Below are 21,062 nucleotides of genomic sequence, written 5' to 3'. Positions count from 1 at the left end.
CTCTTGCTAATTTGTAGGGGCTTCCCCTCTGGTTTGCCCCCCTCCACAGGCCTTCCACAGCCTGTGGGGCAGCTCTGTATTAATTCCTCTCTTCTGGTACCTCTTTTTCCTAGTTGGAGTCTCAAGAATATATGGCCTTTGGTAAAATCAGATAAGCCAATTCATTGGGTTTGGAATGAGGCAGTCCTCCTTCTCTGAGCACAGTATATCCCGCAAGAGGGAAAAGAGTAGCTACCACTTATTGAGCGCTGTACTGAATGCCAGACAAATGTTCTTTCGTGGAATACTCAATCCCTGTTGCCAGTTGACAGATGGGGCTTTGAGAGGTTGGGTTGCTTGCACAGTTATAAACTGTGGCACAATTATAAACTGTCAAATCAGGGGTTCAAATCCAGGTGAGCCTTGATCCAAAGTCTGTGGTTTTCTAATCTCTCTTGATATTCTGAACACACTGGCAGCCCCGGCCCACAAACACGCTAAGATTCCACTTCCTTGGCTGACTAAGGCCCCACCCAGCTCACTTACTTACAGAAATCTCTAAATGCTGCTATAACAGCCCTTCATGTCACAACCTAGGGGCTTTGAACTACAGAAATTTATTGTCCCCTAGTTCTGGAGACCAGAAGTCTGAAATCAGCTGATATCTATAGCCATACCAGTGAAGTTGCACGATCTTGCCCAAAATCAGTGTATCAGCAGGACCTCATGCTCTGAGGGGTTAAGGAGAAGATCTACCTGTTCAGGCTTTTCTCCCAGCTTCTGGTAGCCTCCAGTGTTCCTTGTCTTATAGACAGCTCTCTTATCCAATGTCTGTCTCCTCACATCGCCTTCCTCTGGGTGTGTCTGCCTATTGTTTTGTTGTTGTTGTTTCTTTGTTTTCTGTACTGGTGTTAGAACTCAGGGGCACTTTACCACTAAGTTACATTCTCAGCCCTTTATATTTTTTATTCTGGGACAGGGTCTTGTTAAATTGCTGAGGCTGGTCTTGAACTTGGAATCCTCCTGCCTCAGCCTCCTGAGTTGCTGGGATTACAGGCCTGCACCACTGTGCCCAGCTTCTAGGAAGACATTTAATCCTGCTGATGTCCCACCCCTTTAAAGGATACCTGATATTCCTCAATATCACCAAAATATTCACTGATAAAATTTATTCCAATATTTTACTACAAAACATATATAAAGGATTTAACACTGCTAATTTTGAAAAAGAACAAAATTGAAAGACTTACCTCTACTTCAAGATTTATTTAATTAAATTTTTTTTTTTTTTAATTTTGCCAGGCACAGTGGTGCATACCTATAATCTCAGTGGCTTGGAAGGCTGAGGCAGGAGGATCACAGGTTCAAAGCTCTAAGCAACTTCGTGAGACTCTGTCTCTAAATAAAAAATAAAAATAGGGCTTGAGATGTGGCTCAGTTGTGAAGCACCTCTAGGTCCAATCCCTGTACAAAAAAAAAAAAAAAAAATCAGTTTGATTGGGAAGACGAGACAGAGGATCACAAGTTTGAGGCCAGCCTGGTCAACTTAGTGAGATCTTGTCTTAAAAGACTGGGGATGGGCCAGGGTTGTGGATCAGTGGTAGAGCACTTGCCTAGCATGCATGAGATACTGGGTTTGATCCCAGGAACCACATAAAAATAAACAAATAAAATAAAGGTATTGTGTCCATCTACAACTACAAAAATATTTATTAAAAAAAAGAAAAAAGAAAAAAGATTGGGGATGCAGCTCAGTAGTAGAGCACCCACCTAGCATGCATCAGGCCCTGGTTCAATCCCTAGTACTTCTCCCCACACACCAAAAAAAAAGGTATAGGTACAAACCCATGAACCCAGACATTTTTCTGATAGGGGCTGGGGTATGGGTCTGGACTGAGCCCTACCAGTTGAAGAACTGGGGAGCAGGAGGCAAAGCATACGTTCCCCACAGAATGGTCTCTAAACTCCCAGTCCAGAGAATCCTTTTGAGATCAACACAGACACAAAACCTAATTATGAATTTTGCACTAGTCCCTTGATAGTCTCTAAATTTTATTTTTAAATATCTTTTTTTGTAGTTGTAAATGGATACAATACTTTTATTTTATTTATTTATCTTTATGTGGTGCTGAGGATCAAACCCAGGGCCTCATATATGCTAGGCAAGTGCTCTATCACTGAGCCACAACCTCAGTCCTTTTTTTCTTTTTTTTGGTACCAGGAATTGAACTCCACAGCACTTACCACTGAGACACATCCCCAGCTCTATTTTGCATTTTATTTAGAGACAGGGTCTCACTGAGTTGCTTATTGCCTTGCTTTTGCTGAGGCTGGCTTTGAACTTGTGATCCTCCTATCTCAGCCTCCTTAGCTGCTAGGATCACAGGCATGTGCCACCGTGCCAGGCTCTAAATTTTTTTCTAGCCTTTTAACCCCAATTCATTGACTATGAAAATCTGGCTCATTCAGAACTGCCTTCCAATGTGAAGCTGGCACCGGGGTAGGGTGGCAGAAGGATTTCACACATTCTATGTGACACATATAGGGACTTGCTGACAGGGAGGCTGATATCAGCTCCACAGGACAAGTCTTGAACCATTAGAAACAACTGATACACACATGATGGCTTTCAGAATGAGTGAGCTTCCCATCACCTCAGGTATACAAGTACTATTCTGCAAGAGTAGAAGATCAAGAAATGGTGGCTCTTTTATTATTACTAATTGGGGGGGAGGGGTTCTAGCTTTAGAGCAGTGAGAAGAGTCAAGCCATCATAATGGCTCCAAGAAAGCATGCCTTTTGAACAAAATGTAAGTGGACATTTCTTTGAGAACTTGTTGGGCAAGAGGAGCCAGAGGGGGGCTGGGGATGTGGCTCAAGTGGTAGCGCGCTCGCCTGGCATGCGTGCGGCCCGGGTTCGATCCTCAGTACCACATAGAAACAAAGATGTTGTGTCGGCCGAAAACTGAAAAATAAATATTAAAAAATTAAAAAAAAAAAAAAGAGGAGCCAGAGGGTTTCTCCAGAGCTGGATATCAGATTGACCTCTGCTGAATATCTGAGTGAAGGCTTGGGCGTCCAACTTTGGGGTCCACGAGTAGATATCTGTAATATCTCATCTTTGCTTAGAGAATCAGGGCTCAGAGAGGTTGGGTAATTTGTCCAAGGTCACATTGCAACTGAGCAGCCAATGGGACACACAACCTTCAGCACCATAAAAGACTCAAAATACTTGAACCCTAAATACCATCTAGTTCAGTGGTTCTCAGACTTTGACTGAAAAAGTTGCTAAAGTTAAACTGCTTGGATGGGTTTTCATTACTTGCATTTTAACAAACATACCTTTGGAAACTCTGATGTTGGGGACAGGGATGATCAAGGTTGCTGTGAAGTTCCGGATTCTGGAAACCCATCAACTGGGTTAAAAGACCTATCCTACTACTTCTTCTGGGCCTCATTTTTCTCATCTGTAAAATGGTGACATTAACACCATGGGATTATTGTGAAGAATTCCCAAGTTTAATGTAACATATTTAGTAAAATAATAAACTAAATAATTTGGTATTAGATAACATAATCTTACATATTTAATATGTTACAGTGCTTAGAATAGTGCCTGTCATTAGGAAGCACTAGTTTAGTGATAACTACTTTTTTACCCCACGTGAAGGAGAACTTGCTACCTCCCAAGGCAGCTCATGACACCTTTGATCAGCCCTGGACTGTGGCCATTGGTCAGCATGGGCCAGATAGCCACAGTCCTTTCAGTTGGATTTCTATAACCTTGTGCATAGTTGGTTGAAAATATTTTATTTGGCTTTTTCAGATGTAAGCCCCCAAAGGACAAGAGCACACCTCCAAGCCATAAGGGGGAGCCATGCGTGATGAAGGCATTGCAGGAATTGGAAGTCTAGATTTTGTGTCCTTTGGCAAGGTGCTCTCCCCCTCTCTCTGTCTGAGGTCTCAGTTTCTCCATTTGTTAAATATGGGTTTGGTGCATCTGGCTCTAACAAGGTCAAGTTATTACAAACTGGCCCTTGAGCACTCTGAGACAGGAGGCAGACCCTCCCAGACCCTCCCCATGGGGTTGAACCTAGGTCCTCACACATGCTCTATCCCAAAGCTATATCCTGGCCCTTTTTATTATTTCTGATTTGTGCAAATGATGAGATTCAAAACTAGAAACTTAGAAGAGGGGGAAGGGAATGATGTAGGAACTTGAAAAGAAAACCATCCTCACTCCCTTTCTGAATCACCACTCCCAGGTTCTTTTGTTCCTCCTCAGTCAGCAAATCTCTGCTCTTGGCTTTCAGTCTCTTCCCCCTCCAGACCTCAGACCCCATCCACCTCTGGATATTGTGTATCCCCAGATGGGGTTTCTCTGTAATAAGGGACATTCATTATTTTATTCATTGAACTGCTTTCTTTTGGGAAGCATAAACTCCACTCTCAGGAAGGTCTTCTGCCAGTGGGGAACAGGGACAAACAGGGCAACAAATAAGCAAGCTAGGTGACTTCAGATACTGTGGTGATCAGAGGTATGAAGGGAAAACATCAGAGTGAACAACCAATGGGCTGCTTGGTTAGGGAAAGTCTCTACAGGTGATATCTGAACTGAGACAAAGGGAAGGAGTAACAAGTACAAAGACTCCCAGAGAAACAAGCCCAGAGGGGTGAGACTTCAAATCCCAAGTTTCCAATCTTCATAAAAACACGGAGGGCCGAGTCTGGAGCAATCCCAGAAACTTGGGAAGAGGGGGGCCTTCAGTCTTATCCCATAATGCGGTTGGGTTGAGGGCCGCCCTCTAGTGGTAACAATAGTAAAATGTCACATTTGCAGACCTGGAATGCCACATGCCGGTGACTTTATGGGCTAATTCTGTCAGGCTAATTCAGTCTTGTTTCTCTCACATTTATTCACTCAACAAATATTTCCTGAGTGCTGAGTATGTGCCAAGGGGTCTTCTCAAATGCTAGGGCTAGAAGCTGTGAAGTCAATAGGTTTCTGCCCTGGAACTGATATCCTAGCTGGCAATTCTTAAGCCCAGTACTCTGCCTCTGCTCACCTCTTCCCCACTCCCCACCAAGGAAAATTGGCTTTCTAACGCTCCAACAGCCAGAGAGCTCAACTTCAGAGTGTTTCTTTTGCAGTTCCCTTCCCCCTGGAGTGCTAGGCCCTGGCTCTGCATTGCTGGCTCAGGTATCAGCTCAAATGTGACCTAGTCAAAAAGGTGTGTACTTATTGTCTGGCCCCCAAATATAAAATTCCACGAAGGTTATCATTTTCTTGGAATCCCTCAGCTTCACACTTTTCTTAATGTGTACTCAGAAGACACCTATTGAATGGGTTTGAGAGTTCACTGTTAGGAAACTTATTAATGGGGTACTGCCAGGCCCAATGCGTGTCAGATGCTTGAAAGTGTAAGCCAAAATAAATTAAAAGCTCCTAACATTCTAAAATTTAAACGGCATCCCTGGTACTACCCCTCCTTACCCTATTTTATATTTTCCCACACATTTACAACCTTCTAAAGTATTGAAATGTACTTATCAGTGTTTGTGTGTCTCTGCCGCTAGAATGTGAGCTCCAAGAGAGCAAGGGATTTTTGTCTCTTGTTCACCAGCCTACCTGTCCTTAGCGCCAGGAACAGTGTTGGCACCCAGTAGGCATTCAATAAACACCGAAACAACTTCAGACCTCAGCTTGCTGTTTTTCCAACAGACTTTGCGCCACCTTGTTCCAAGGGGGAAACGTGCCTCAGAAGGCGCTCAAAGGTGACCTTAGACGGCTCGACCCAGGAGTCTGAGCTCTGGGAGCAGGGCCATAGCACAGCTGCGAAGGGACACGCCAAGAGCAGGAGCGCAGCAAAGCCTACGGACTTGTGGCGCTTCCAGGAAGAGGCGCGGACACGAGCAGCTGCGCGCCCGCGGCTGTGGGCGGTGCCATCAGAGGCGGTGGGTCACATGACCCGCGAAGGCGACGCCCACCCAGTGGTGGGCGGGGGCCCAGTGGGAGGGACGCATGCAAATAACGCCGGGGCGGCGGCCAATCGCTGTACGCGCCGAGGGTCCGGACCGGGACGGGACGCTGGCCCGCGCGCAGGCTCGGGTCGCGACCGCCTGGGGCTTTGGCGAGCGGCGCGACAGGCCTGAGAGCTGGAGCTGCAGCTGCTTACTACACCTCCTCCTTGTCCTGTGCGGCGGGCCGGGAGAGGCCGGGCCCGCGTGGGGGGCAGGCGGCGGTGCGGCGGGGGCCGCGACCGCTGCCTTCGCAGGCGCCCGGGCCGGCCCGCGCCTTTGCAGCGTGCTCCATGCATCCGGAGCCCGCCCCGCCCCCGAGCAGCAGCAACCCGGAGCTTCCCCTCAGCGGCGGCAGCACCACCAGCGGCAGCCGCCGGAGCCGCCGCCGCAGCGGGGACGGGGAGCCCCCGGGTGCCCCACCGCCGCCGTCCGCCGTCAGCTATCCGGACTGGATCGGCCAGAGTTACTCCGAGGTGATGAGCCTCAACGAGCACTCGATGCAGGCGCTGTCCTGGCGTAAGCTCTATTTGAGCCGCGCCAAGCTCAAAGCCTCCAGCCGGACCTCGGCTCTGCTCTCCGGCTTCGCCATGGTGAGCTCGGGCCGCCCTGCCCTCCCCCCTCCTGCTCCGGCCGCTCCCGCCCGCAGCCCCGACGGGGCCCACTGGGGAGCAGGCTGGGCGGGCCGCGGTGAGGGGAAGAGCTGGGAGAAGCCGTCGTGGACGCGAGAGGGGGGCCAGAGGCGCTGGACGTGAGGAGAGGTGGGCGACAAGGGACACCCGATGTGGGGTGGTGACAAGTCGTGCAGGTGTTCAGGGATACAGGTGCCTTAACCAGAGCAAGTAGGGTGCAGCAAATGGGAAAGGGACATAGCACGAATGATGCGTCCCCAAAGTTAGGTCTGTAAGAATACCACCCCGCGTGATGAGTCAGGGAAAAAGGAGGAACTTAGAGCGTCCGACCTATTTGGGGGCAGATATCCGGAGGTGAGGATAGGGAGACCCCGGAGCTGTCTTGTGCCCCAACAGCTGAGGCCGGAAGGTGTTGGCTATATTCTTTTATCAACTAGTAGAGGGGATTTCCTGACACCCTTTTTTTCCGCCCCACTTTCCGAGAGCCTCAGCCTGGGAGTTTGACAACCACTTTCCACCCTCAGTTTCTTCTCCTGAAACTAGCCACTGAGTCACTGGGTGTGGGGGACGAGGTGGGACATGTTCCCCTTGAACAGGCTCTTCTTTGATTGCAGGCATGTTTTCCTCTCCTTTGATCCCAAGGGGCTGAAGTGAGAAGCCTCTGTGTGGGGTGGGGAAGGCTGCAGATTTGGCCCCAGAAGTGGCTCTGGGGATACCTTCAGGCCTGGGATCTTGGCATTTCTCTGGGACAGGATACTGCATAACCACTACATCATTATTGCTTTCAGTGACATCAGCCTGCATTAATGGAGCCTAACCCCCCACCCCAGCACTCCTGCCTCCCCTATGATGAGCTAAGCCCTTGGCCTTGAGGATGGGAGTGGCTGCACCCTGATGTTTTCTTGGGAAGGGAGTGTGTGGCTGGGTCTCTCCTTGTGCTCTACAAACAAGTGGGTCAGTGCAGCAGAGCCCAGAGTACACTGGGCCACAGTGGAAAGGCCAGGAGATTAGGGGTCAGGAAGCAGCTCTTCAGCTTTGCCACTTGCTGCCTGTGTGACTTCAGGCAAACCACTATCCCCTCTAGACATTATTTATTTATTATCTTTTTTAGCACTGGGAATTGAACCTAGGGCCTTGTACATGCTAAGTGAGCACTTTACCACTGAGCTACATTCCCAGCCCTTTTTAATTAAAAAAAAAAAAAAAATCTTTATTTTATTTATTTATTTTTATGTGGGGCTGAGGATCAAACCCAGGGCCTCAAACCTGCTAGGCAAGCACTATCATGCCGAGCCACAATCACAGCCCTAATTTTTTAAAAAATATTTTTAGTTGTAGATGGATACAATATATTTATTTTATTTAATTTATTTATATGCAATGCTGAGGATTGAACCAAGTGCTTCACAGGTGCTAGGCAAGTGCTCTACCAGTGAGCCACAACCCCAGCCCCCCCAACCCCCTTTATAATTTTTATTTTGAGACAGGGTCAGTTTAAGTCGTGATCTTCCTGACTACCACCCCAGCCCTGAATCTTGATTTCTTTTTTCTTTTTTTGTGGTGCTGGGGATTGAACCCAGAGCCTTGTACATGTGAGGCAAGCACTCTACCAAGCCCCTGGATCTTGATTTCTGAAATGATAAAAAGATTTCTCTTCCCAATTGAGAATGAAATTGAGGGATCCCTTAAGAGGAGATCTGAGAGAGGAGAGTAAAGGGGGAGATCTCGAATTTTTTTGTTTAGGACAAAATGATGGAATTCTGTTCTATCAGTCTCAAATTCTAAGTGACCAGTTTGTCTTGTGCCTAAAGAATCTCTTAAGAGGGGCTGGGGGTATAACTCAGTTGGTAAAGTGCTTGTCTCACAAGGGCTGAACTCTGAACAAGGCCCTGGGTTCAACCCCCAGCACCAAAAAAAAAAAAAATCTCTTAAAAATAGTTGACTTTTCAGGGCTGGGATTATGGCTCAGCAGCGGAGCGCTTGCCTCGCACGTGTGGGACCCTGGGTTCGATCCTCAGCACCACATAAAAATAAATAAGTGAAATAAAGGTATTGTGTCCAACTACAACTAAAAAATAAATATAAAAAAAAAAAAGAATAGTTGACTTTACAGAACACTCACTGTGTGCAGGTTCCCTCCCCCCTAACCTCACTCCTCAGCAATCTCTTGATTTTTTTTTTTTTTAAGACACAACATCTTTATTTGTATGTGGTGCTGAGGATCGAACCCAGGGCCGCACGCATGCCAGGCGAGCACGCTACCACTTGAGCCACATCCCCAGCCCAATCTCTTGATTTTTGTCAAGAGACTTTCCCAAGGCCACACAGCTAGTGTGGTGGAGCTGGATTTGAACCCAGGTCTGCTGGTGCACAAAGCTCTGATCAGTGTCCAGCTAGTGACATGGTAGGACCAGGCTTAGGGAAAAGAAAGAGCAAAACAGTTTCTTTGAAACCAAAGAAAGTTTTTTTCAACTTATGGGGAGGGAGCCACCAGTTGTCAGCTTTTCCCTGCACCGCTCTGGGTTTGAGATGGTGGGATGCCTGTTCCCTTTTCCTTGGGGTTATAAATCATAGTTGCCCCAGACACCTTCTCACCCCAGTACAGGTGAGGACCCGATGGGTAATACTTTCTGGCTTCTCAAATTCTCTTCCTCCTGACGAAAACAGGCCTTCTTCCTCTTGCTAAAAAACAAGTACAGGGGAAGTCGAGAGGCAGGCAACAGTGATCCTTGGGTGGGCCTTGACTCACCCACACTGTCTCTTAGGACCTTTATTTTCCTCAGCCTGTGTGGAGAAGGCTTCCTAGCGCTGCTGAAGGAACCCCCCAAGTTCTGCAGGCAGGGAAGGGCTGAACTCTGGGACAGCCTCCATTCTGGGGCAGCAGTTACCAAAGGGTAACTGTGTTTACCCCGCAGCCCGAATTCTATGGGAGAGATCTGGGTGCAGGGTGGGTGGTCTGACCGTTCCCCACCCTCACCAATACCACCCGGTCCTTGAGTGAGCCTCAGAGAAGAAGGGGTGCCTGGCAGTCCCGACACCATGGCAACAGAATGACAAGTTTCCTGGATTACTCTCCCTTGGCCTATGAGTCAGCACAACCAGCTTCCTGCCCCCAGAGGGCTTCCTTCCTACAGACCCGGAAAATCTAGGAGCTAACATGACCTTTGAACTCTAGGAGGCAGGAGAGTTTCCTAGAATGCCAAATTTACCTGCTCACCAGGTGAGGTTGAGGGGGGATCTTCCAAAAAGCCTGGCAAGAATTCAATGATTCCCTATTCAGGGGAGAGGCCTGGCCCAGTGCCCAAAAGTGTTGGGGATAGGCCTGGGGACCCAGGGCAAGATGCTTTACTGCTTTGAAGCCAGTTTTCTCATGTATACAAAAGTGGAAAGAGTCTCCTCTCGACTACCATAAGGATTCATTTTAAGGCCAGACTGGGCCCTTGAAGCATTGAAGACTTTCAGCATCTGATGATGTACACTTTGGTTGGACGCTGTCTGGTTGGTAGACAGGGTTCCGGCTCCCGACAGCATTTCTACAAGCAACCACCTGTTCATAGAAATGTACCTGGGCTCTGCTAATACAAAACAAGGGCCCCTGGGCCAGGTGTGGTGGCGCATACCTGTAATCCCAGCAGTTTGGGAGGCTGAGGCAGGAGGATCACAAGTTCAAAGCCAGCTTTAGCAAAAGCAAGGTGCTAAGCAACTCAGTGAGACCCTGTTTCCAAATAAAATACAAAATAGGGCTGGGGATGTGGCTCAGTGGCCTAGTACCCCTGAGTTCAAGCTCAGGTACCGCCCTCTCCCCCAAAAAAGAGGGGCCCTGGATCTGAGGGTATCCTTGGGGACGTTGCTTCATGCCTCTGTGTGTCAGTCACCTCTCAGCCACAGGTAAACCAGTCCCAGCTTGTCCCTGTCCCCTGCAGGAGTGTGGTAAGCAGGCGTGGTGATCCAGTCCACTGGGGAGGGCAGGCTGTAACGTTAGCCTAAGCAGACCATAATTGGGAAGGTCGCCCTGCTGCCGTAAACAAAATGCTTTCCACGACCTGGGATCAATTATCTTTGGATTATCTGCCTCCTCAAATTCTCTGCCTGCCAGCACCCTTTGTTCCCAGGTTCCAAAGCAGGTTCAGAAGTTGGGATTCCTGTGAAAATAAGCTGGAAGGAAGCACTCAAATCACGAGATGTTAGTGAGCCTCCAGGACATGATTGGCGTTCAGAGGGCATGGAGATGAGCAAGAAATGACTATTTCCACTCAGTCCTAATCCCCGGGAGTAATGGTTACTGCTGTGGTTGACTGGGCTCTTGCACTCAGCTAGATAGTGCCAGATGCTCCAAGTGTATCATCTAGCTTTCTATAGCCTGCTAAAGGTTGGTGGTCATCCCAGATGAATCATTTGCCTGAGGTCACCTGACTGGGAAGCCACAGAGCCTTGGGATTATGATAGAGGAAGAGAGGAAACATCCAAGAGTTGTAGGAAGACAGAGCTGAGAAGCTATGTAGTAGAGGAAAGCGGAAACGTTGACTCTAGCCAGGCAACTTGGGTTCAAGTCCCAGGTCTGTCTCTTATGACTGTGAGACCCTAGAGAAATCACTTAAACTCTCTGGGCCTAAGTTTCCTCACACTTGTAATCCCAGGTAATGGGAAGGCTGAGGCAGGAGGATCTCAAGTTCAAAGCCAATCTGGACAATTTCACAAAACCCTGTCTCAAAATAAAAAGGGCTGGAGGTGGTAAAGTTCCTCCTCATTTGATTCCCCAGTATCACCAATAAAAAGTGCTGGGGATAAAGCTCAATGGTACAAGGCCTGCATGTACAAAGGCCCTGCTAGGTTCTTTCCCATCTTCCACCAAAAAAGCAGGAATAAATAGTGCCAACCTCATCGGGGTGAGGATTCACTGAGTTAGTGTATGCAAGGCACTTCCATACAGTACCTGACTTGTTATCCAGGACTTGCTTATCCTTGTACTCATGGTGTCAGGGCTGCTCCTAAAAATTGAGTTGGAAAAATGGGATTGCAGCTGTACCTTGAGGATGGCAGAGTTAGGGCTTGGAGAAGAGCCCTCTAGCCAGGCAATGGCAGGAACCGTTACAGAATTGAGAAGTTACAGTCTCAGGGAGAAGCAGGGATATGGCTGAGGTTGTGGGTGTGTACTATGATGAAGGACCTTTGGTTGGCTGTTGAAGAAGCTTAAACTCTTTGCAGGCAGTGGGGAGCCATCAAAGGTTTTCAAGGAGTTGCGTGAATTCTGTGATACTAACAACGAAGGTGGTTACTATTTACCAAATCCCTGTTGTGCCAGGCATGAGTCCCAACCCTTTCCTTTCATTCTTGTTTAATCCTCACAATAGGTCTTCAAAATGTGTTCTGTAGACAGGAGGTTGAGATCACTAGCTAGGAGGACTGAAGCGCTGGTCTGATTGTAGTCTTCTCTCCTTTCCCATCCTCTTGCCTCACGCTGCTCAGCGGATTGAGACCTGGGTCCTTGGAATCTTCCAGATTCTCAGTTCTGCATGCTAGATTTATACTCTGGGCTGTGTGTAGATGGAATTTTGCTGAATGCCTCAAGAGGAAGGTGTCCTCCACCCAGCAGAGAAACCTTTTGTAAAACTTCACAAATGCCCCTGTGGCCTGTTTCTGGAGTTCTCAGTGAGGAGCAGTATAGAGAGCCCTGCGGCTGCTGGGTCCCTGGCTGGGAAAGAGGGCATTGACGGCAGAGGTGGGGGTAGAGTTCCTTGGAGGAAGGAAACCGAATGTAAAATTTAAACATAAGTCAGCAGATTTCCCTCTGATGGAACTTTTAAATGCCCTTTAATGTACTCACCGAAATGTCAGACTGATCAGATGGGTAGAGTCTTGTGGGACTGTGATTGGACAGTTAGTTGCCTTCAGGGAGCATGGAGCTAACCCAGGGATGGCCAGCCTGTCTGCAAAGGGCAGTTCACTAGCTCTCAGGGGTAACCACTCAACATTGCCATTGGCCAGAGGCTATATGTAAATTATAGACGTGGCTTATGCCAATAAAATTTTACTTATGCTGTGGTCTCCAGACTTTTTTTTTTTTTTTTTTTTGGTGCTGGTATTCAAACCCAGGGCCTCAACCATACTAGGCAGGTGTTCTACCACTGAGCTACACCTTCAGCCCCAGTCTCCAAATTTTTGAGCATATATTCCTAACAAAGAACTTTAGCACTTAGCCTCACCAATTTATAAGGAAATAAATGATATATGTGCTGTAATATGTAAGTATAAGAATACAGAATAAATGTGGAAAGGACAAGGTAAATAATCAGTAAGTGTCATAGAAGGTCTAATAGGATGTTCTGTTTCCCAGGGGATCACCTGTGATTGTCCTCCAGACACTTTGGAGACCCTGGGCTGAAATGGTTAAAGTCAGGCCTTCGTGTTTATATTCCTTCAGCCTCCTTTTATTGAGACCTATAGTGGAAAGTAGAGGGAGCAAGACTTTTTTTTTTTTTTTTTTTGCCCTATACTGGGGATGAACCCAGGGCCTCACATGTGCTGGGCAAGTGCTCTACCACTTAGCTATACCCCCTTTTTTACATTTTATTTTGAAGCCACATCTAAGTTGCTGAGATTGGCCTGGAGCTTGTGATCCTCCTGTCTCAGCCTCTGAAGTAGCTGGAATTAGAGGCGTGTGACAGCACACTGAACTAATTCCATTTTTAGGACATAGTTGGTAAATGTGGCAAAGGGATAGCATTGATTGAAGGCACTTCACACGTCTGGAAATATTTAAGTGTTTAGTGCCTGTCATCCTAATATCCTCACTACTAGGTAGGGATCTTGCTGTCTATTCTCTAATTCCTCTCTAGCAGAGGTACATAGTTTTTTTTTTTTTTTTTTTCTTTTTTTTTTAAATATTTATTTAATTACTTTTAGTTTTCGGCAGATACAACATGTTCTTTTGTATGTGGTGCTGAGGATCGAACCCGGGCTGCACGCATGCCAGGCGAGCGCGTTACCGCTTGAGCCACATCCCCAACCCAGGTACATAGTTTTTTAGACAGGTAACTATTTTCCCTGAATGAACAAATGGCCCTGGTCCTCCTCACCTGGGGTCCAGGGACAGCTGTGACTTGGAGACTTGGAAGATAATATCCACACATTCTTTTTTTTTTTGGTCAGTGATTGAACCCAGGGGTGCTCAATTGAGCCACATGCCCAGTCCTTTATATATATATATATATATATATATATATATATATATTTTTTTTTTTTTTTTTTTTTTAATTTAGAGACAGGATCTCGCTGAGTTGCTTAGGGCCTCACTAAGTTGCTGGTTTTGAACTCGGGATCCTCTTGACTCAGCCTCCTGAGCCACTGGGATCACAGGCATGCACCACCACGCCTGGCTGCAAATTCAGTTTTTTCAAATGAAGCAAGAATTAAATGAAACAGCAGCAGCGTGCGCCCGTGTCTTGTAAGAACAGGCTATTGGCATGCTTCAAGGATAAGCGGTGTTTGGTAGAACTTTCATTTCTATTATAAAAGTGTGTGTATTTATAGAAACATTTGGGACTAGTAGGCTGTGTTAGTCAAAAGAGTTTGTAGAGCTGGGGATGTAGCTCAGTGGTACAGCACTTGCCTAGCATGCGTGAGGCCCTGGGTTTAATCCCCAGCACCAAAGAAAGAAAGAAAAAAAAAAAGAGTTTATAGACCACTGACTGAGGTCTTGGGCTGTAGCTGCCCACCCTCCTAAAAGGTTAACAAGAGAAGGCCTAGCTAGGGAGAGAAAAGTCATTTCCCCCCCATCTGTGGGTGCTGGGATTAGGCCAGTTATGAGAGAAGGATTGCCTCAGAGGGACCTGGACCACCAGGTGCCCCAGGTCTCCATAGAGCCCAGCAGGAATGAGGAGGGGTGGCTGGCATTCAGGTGGGGTGGGCAAACTCCTGGCCAAGTCATGTCAGTCAGGCCCTGCCCTCTGCAGGGTCATGTAATCCTTTAGGGGCCTCATTTAAGGCTTGGCATCTCCAGCAGGGATCCCTGGACCAGAGTGAGGTGGGGCTGGTGGTCTTTCCCCGTTCCTATCCCAAGGAAGCCCGGTGTGTCCAGGTTCAAAGAGGCTCATGACTGGCTGGCTGGGAGCTGTTTATTTTGGGTTTATGGGCCCAGCTCTCGGGCTATATTTACCTTGTGAAGCTGCATGCAATCTGATCTGATCTGGTGTCTCTGGGACTCCTCTGGGGCCCTGACAGTCAGCTGCCAGATTCTGTGAGGTCCCCCTGACTTTACTCTCCCCACCCATGGGGACATTTCCCAAGCAGGAAGCTTTCTGGAAAAAGCAACCACTTTTATGCCTGTGAATAGTTTCCATCGAGGTCTATGATTGACGCCAACTGTTCTTTCTTCTCAACTCTGAGTCCTTTGTTGTAGGCAGCCCCATGGCATTGAACTTGGTTCCAAATGTGACAGTGGTACATTCAGCCTACCTGTGCAGCCGGAGTTCTAGGAACGGTAGAGTCCAGTGAGGTAATGGGGTTTCTTCCGGAACACAGGAAGAGGCCCCTTCCTCTTCCTCAGAGGGCCCAGCCTCTCCTCAGCCTAAGGCCTGAGGAGGGCTGGCTAGTTTTGGCATTTCCAGGCTGGGTGTGTCCCAGCAGCTGCAGAAAACTTAGTTTTCTGGCGGTGGAGGCCATGGGTATGACAAATGGTGTGGAGTGGGCTCTGTCCTGCAGAGGTGGCCATCTGGCCAGGTGTGGTACAAGGTACACATTCTCCTTGTGCCAGGGTTGGGCGACCTGGCTACCTCACATGGGGCAGGTAAGGTCCAGAGTGAGGGGCGGAATTGGGGCATGTGGGCTCAGCCCCCTCCGGCCCCAGGCCAGAGTGTCCGGGAGCTATTTCTCTTCCGCTTCAAGCTGTTTTTTCTTTTTAACTAAGATTTATTGAGCTTCTCCTGTGGCTGGTCCTATGCTAAACATTTAGACGTCAAAACCTCATTTAACCTCCTCGGCAGCCGCACTCTGTGATTCCCGTTGCTCACAGGCTTCCAAGAGGCTTGGAGTTGGGATCCCCCATACAGCAGCCAGGGAGCTCTTGGGGACAGCTGATCTCACTTCTCGGAGCCTCAGTTTCCTCATTTGTACAGGAAGAATAATGGTATTACTAAGAATCGTCAACATTTAAGTTTATTACATGCCAGGTCTCGTTCAAATGGCTCTCTTCATTAACTTTAGAGTGACCATAAGGAGTGGGCCCCTATTTTATAGATGCAGAAACTGGGTCACACAGAGGTTGAAATACTTGTCTAAGGTCACCAGCTTTGTAAATGAAGGTGCCAGTTTCACACCCAGCTGTGGGTCTGGGTGCTGAAGGATTCTCTAGAGGGGGAGATACATGACCTGGAGGTGGCTGGGATGCAGGGGAGGTACCAGGTGGGGAGCAGATTGAGAGTTAACTGTACTCATCCCTTCCGCCAGAGACACCCCAGTGCCTGGCTTAGGGCCTGACCTACCTGAGGACGCTAGACATTCCCATTGAGTAGATCAGTAACTAGTGGACCTGGGGCAAACCAGCTGCAGGTCCCCTATTTGTCCTTTCTGAGGTTTCAGGTTTCAGGACAACAGGCCAAAACAGGAAGAGGAAGTGTGGGGAGGTGGCAGGAGGCCTGGCTGCAGAGGGTGCCCCCACTTTTCCAGGTGTGGGCAGCCTGGGGGTAGAGCAAGGAGCCTTGGAATATGGCCCTTGATCTGCTTGCCCTGGTGGCCTGCCTTGCTGCCTCAGTCCCTCACCCGCATGGGCTGAGATGCCTAACACCCTCACCCGCATGGATTAGGAGTGCTCAGCGTTGGCTTTAGGCCACCAATGATCTTAAAAGAAAAACAGTCAAAATCCTGATGGCACTGCCCCAAATTTACATGAGTTTGAACTGTTTTGTAAACTCGCTGGCTGAAAAGTATATATCCCTGTCAGATATGGGAATTCTCAGGCACAAGTCTGTGAATCCCATTGAAAAGGTCCTTGAGGATATAAACTGGGTGTTTTGAAGTCGTCCATCCCTTTTCACCATCCTCAAAGGTCAGCTCTAGACTGACCTTAATCCTGCTGCTTCCCTCCCTTACAGACAGGGCAGAGTCTTTACCAGTGCGCCAGGTAGAAGCAGGAGCCAGGTGTGCTGACTGGCCTTGCTGCTCTCTGGCTAATCCTGCTCCTCCATCTGGAGGCTAGAGACCCCGCCGGGGGTTAGAGGGGGATTTCAGGAAGAGACAGTGGGTTTTTAGGGTGAAGTTTTCAAACTGAACTCACTTTTTGTGCCATTCTATTGTGTGCCTGGTACTAAGTAGGTCACATGGATTAATTCAGTCCTCCTGACAACCCTCTGAGGCCTGTGCTATTATTCCCATTTCACAGAAGTGGAAACTAAGGCATAGAAAGTTGAAGGAAACTGCCAGAGTCACACAGCCTAATTAAGGGAGAGGAATCAGGGTTCAAAGCCAGGCAGCCTGACAGAGGAGACTGGTGAGGAGGAAGGAGCCCACCCCGCTACCTAGAGGTGCACGGAACTCAGTGTGTGGGGCAGGCCACTGTGAGGCTAATGGTACAAGGTACACATTCTCCTTGTGCCAGGGTTGGGCGACCTGGCTACCTCACATGGGGCAGGTAAGGTCCAGAGTGAGGGGCAGAATTGGGCCTATATATTTTTGGGGTATGCTTCAGCATCATACACCCCCTCTTTGAGCCTGCGACACACACAGTCGCTTTGTAAAGAGCCCTGTCTTTAACTGGGCCTGGTGGTGCGCTGCTGTCATCCCAGCCACTCTGGAAGCTGAGGTAGAAGAATTGCAAGTTCAAAGCCAGCCTCCACAACTTGGTGAGACTTTCAACAATGTAGCCAGACCCTCTCAAATATTACAAAAGGGGTTGGGGGCATGGTTCATTAGTAGAGCACCCCTGGATTAAATCCCCAGTACCACGAAAAAAAGACGCTTCCTCTGATGTTATTGTCACTGGTGCCTGCTGCTCCCGTCCTTCCCGCTGAGCAGGCAGACCCTGGCAGCCTGCCTGCTGCCCGCTGCCTCTGGCCCAGATCTGATGAACTGGCTCCTTCACATAGGGGTGATTGGCAAAGCCCAGGTGAGAAGAGCAAGTAGCAGGCCTGGAGCATGCCCTTGGTGACCCCAGATCCACAGGTCTCCAAGAACTGGAGGGCAACCAGTGCATTGCCCTGGAGCTGGGCAGGAGAAGGCCTTGGGACACCAGGGTTGAGTGTCTCTCTTCTGGGAACCTCTTGGTTCCTTGTTGGTCTGTGCACTGTGTTCTCAGAAGGGGCCTGAGGAGGGAGGGCCTTCACCTCTCCATCCCCCAACCTGTTCCTTGTCCCAAGAGCAGGGTGTAAAGGAGAAGCCTTGCTTGATGTGAGAGTTGATGCCAACAGAGATGGTGATGGTTACCTCTCTTTTTTTTTTTGGTGGTATGCTGGGGATTGAACCCACAGCCTCGACCATGCTAGGCAAGCATTCTACCACTGAGCCCTAGCACCAGCCCCTATATATTTTTTTTGATCATGGTAAAATATGCACAATCTAAAACTTAACCATTTTGTCCATTCATGGTGATTGGTTGGTAATGTCATTTGAGAGGTGTTTATCATGTACCAGGTACTCTCACTTAATTGTTAAAGTAATTCTTTGCATTAATATGATAGCCCTATTTATAGGTAATAAAGTTGAGGCTCTGACAGGTTAAGTGACTTGCCAAGGGACACACAGCTGATGAGCTCCAGGCTTGCTTTCTTCACCAGTTCTTTTTGCTACTTATTTGTGGTGCTGAAGATTGAACCCAGGACCTTATGCATGCGAGGCCAGCACTCTACCAACTGAGCTATGTCTCCAGCCCCTCTTTCTGCTACCTCAAAACCAAGTGGGTAGGCTTCATTATCCCCATTATATACATATGGAAACAAGCTCAGAGAGGCAAGTGACTGGCCCAGGGTCCCATAGCCTGATGAGAGGAGAGGCAGGATTACTTATTTTTATTTTTTTTAGTTGGGGTTGGACACAATACCTTTATTTTATTTATTTATTTGTATGTGGTGCTGAGGATCAAACCCAGGGTCTCGCACGTGCAAGGCGAGTGCCTCTACTGCTAAGCTACAACCCCAGCCCAACTTATTTTTATTTTTAATTGATTTTTTTTCTTTCTTCCTTTTTCTTTTCTTTTTTTTTTTGTTTGATTGGGTCTCACTGAGCTGCCCAGGCTGTTTTCAGATGGCTCTCCGCCTCAGTGTCCGGGTACCTGGGACGACAAGTGTTCACCACCATGCCTGGCTTTGGGGAGGCCAGATGTGCGTGTGGTTCATTCAGTCCTGCCACTCACCCTGCTGTCTCTCTCCCCCAGGTGGCCATGGTGGAGGTGCAGCTGGATGCTGACCACGACTACCCGCCAGGGCTGCTCATTGCCTTCAGTGCTTGCACCACAGTGCTGGTGGCCGTGCACCTGTTCGCACTCATGATCAGCACCTGCATCCTGCCCAACATTGAGGCCGTGAGCAACGTGCACAACCTCAATTCCGTCAAGGAGTCACCCCACGAGCGCATGCATCGCCACATCGAGCTAGCCTGGGCCTTCTCCACTGTCATTGGCACGCTGCTGTTCCTGGCTGAGGTGGTGCTGCTCTGCTGGGTCAAGTTCTTGCCCCTCAAGAAACAGCCAGGCCAGCCGCGCCCCACCAGCAAGCCCTCACCCAGCGGTGTGGCCACCAACGTAAGCAGTGGCATCACCCCGGGTCAGGCAGCAGCTATCGCCTCTACCACTATCATGGTCCCCTTTGGCCTGGTCTTTATCGTCTTTGCTGTCCATTTCTACCGCTCCCTGGTCAGCCATAAGACGGACCGACAGTTCCAGGAGCTCAACGAGCTGGCTGAGTTTGCCCGCTTACAGGACCAGCTGGACCACAGAGGGGACCACCCCCTGACGCCTGGCAGCCACTATGCCTAAGCCCTCCTGCTGGGCCCTTCAGAGCTTTGGCCTTATGCCCTTCCCCATGACCTTGTCCTGCCCCAGCTTTGAGGACAGCCTGCAGGAGGCCGGGCTTGGTCAGGGCACAGAGTAGAGGGAAGGGGCTTTTTAAACAAGAAATTACTGCACTTTGAGACTTTCCTCTAAGAGAGCAAGCACTTCCTGTTCTTCCAGCTCCGGGGCCACCTCCTGGTAAGAGGCAGTGGAGGCCAGAGTGGGGACAGATGCTCTCTTTGTCCCTATTCCATCACTGTGCCAGTGCCAGCCGGATGCTTCCTGTCCTCTCCGTCTCATCCTCCCTCCCCATTGAGTGTCAAATGTGTGCATGTGTGTTAGCACATAAATATACTCATAAGGGACACCTCTTCCTTGTGTCTGTATTTGTTGTGTCCTGGTTCCGAAGTCAGGCAAGCCTCTAAACAGTTTTTAAAATATTTTGGAGGGGTTGGAACGTAGCTCAATGGCAGAGTGCTTACCTAGCATTTGTGAGACCCAGGGTTTGATCCCTAGCACCAGAGAAAAATATAAAGTAAGTTTTTAAGTTTTTTGTGTCTGTGTCTATACGTATGTGTGGTACTGGGGATGGAACCTAGGGTCTATCTATCTATCTCTTTATTTATTTATTTTGAGGAGGTACTGGGGATTGAACTAGGGGCACTCAATTACTGAGCCACATCCCCAGTCCTTTTTTATATTTTATTTAGAGACAGGATCTCACTGAGTTGCTTAGCACCTCACTAAATTGCTGAGGCTGGCTTTGAACTCACAATCCTCCTGCCTCCAACTCCTGAGCCGCTGGGATTACAGGCGCCCAGCCTCTACTTTTTTTTTTTTTTTTTTTTCCCCTAGAACTCTTTGGAACCTGCAGAAAACCTGTATAAATAGTAACTAAAATATGTATAGTCATTTCTTTTTATTTGAGGTAGTTGCATTCTATAAATCACCATGAACTTCAGGTGAGCAGTACTGAGCCATTGCTCCTAGGGAAAATCCAGGGTTGGTTGCCTGCCAGCCTCTGGTATGATATTTTTGTCATTTAATGAAAACATTACCTTGTTTTAGGTATAATTCTATTTAAAGACATATTTTTATTGTTGATTCATTACCACTGAACTTACAGCCAACAGCAGCATTAAGTCATGCCTAAACAAAGCTTATTTAACACACATGTTGTCTCTGTAAGAGACATTATCACCTTGTGTTTAGGAATGCTAGACAGATTTCTAATACTGTATTTGGGAATCTTTTCTTTTTGTGCTGGGGATTGAACCAGGGCCTTAGCCTCACTCCTCTACCACTGAACTACTATATCCTCAGCCCACTGGGGACCATTTTAAATAGCAGGATCAAAATGTAACACTAAATATTAAACTGTGACGCTGGACACAGTGGTATACACTTGTAATCCCAGCTACTTAAGAGACTGAGGGAAGAGGATCTCAAGTTCCAGG

The 21,062-nt window shown here is 48.3% G+C and overlaps 1 protein-coding gene and 1 long non-coding RNA gene across 2 annotated transcripts; one reads left to right on the top strand and one right to left on the bottom strand.

Moving 5' to 3' along the window:
* Positions 1 to 1,237: 1,237 nt before the first annotated feature.
* On the bottom strand, positions 1,238 to 5,861 carry LOC114103417 (uncharacterized). Its single transcript, XR_003584669.2, has 3 exons — positions 5,609 to 5,861; positions 3,322 to 3,446; positions 1,238 to 1,443 (listed from the first exon to the last, which is right to left on the bottom strand). It is a non-coding gene; the product is annotated as an uncharacterized lncRNA (long non-coding RNA).
* A 189-nt stretch (positions 5,862 to 6,050) lies between these two features.
* LOC114103454 (calcium release-activated calcium channel protein 1) lies at positions 6,051 to 19,976 on the top strand. Its single transcript, XM_027949170.2, has 2 exons — positions 6,051 to 6,590; positions 18,991 to 19,976. The coding sequence occupies exons 1-2, from the start codon at positions 6,291 to 6,293 to the stop codon at positions 19,588 to 19,590; spliced, it is 900 nt and encodes a 299-aa protein (XP_027804971.1). The 5' UTR covers positions 6,051 to 6,290; the 3' UTR covers positions 19,591 to 19,976.
* The last annotated feature ends 1,086 nt before the right edge of the window (positions 19,977 to 21,062 follow it).

This window comes from Marmota flaviventris, chromosome 1 (assembly GCF_047511675.1).
Source record: "Marmota flaviventris isolate mMarFla1 chromosome 1, mMarFla1.hap1, whole genome shotgun sequence".
NCBI lineage: Eukaryota > Metazoa > Chordata > Mammalia > Rodentia > Sciuridae > Marmota > Marmota flaviventris.
The sequence above is the reverse complement of the archived record's forward strand: the minus strand, read 5'-3'. Positions and strand labels throughout refer to the sequence as shown.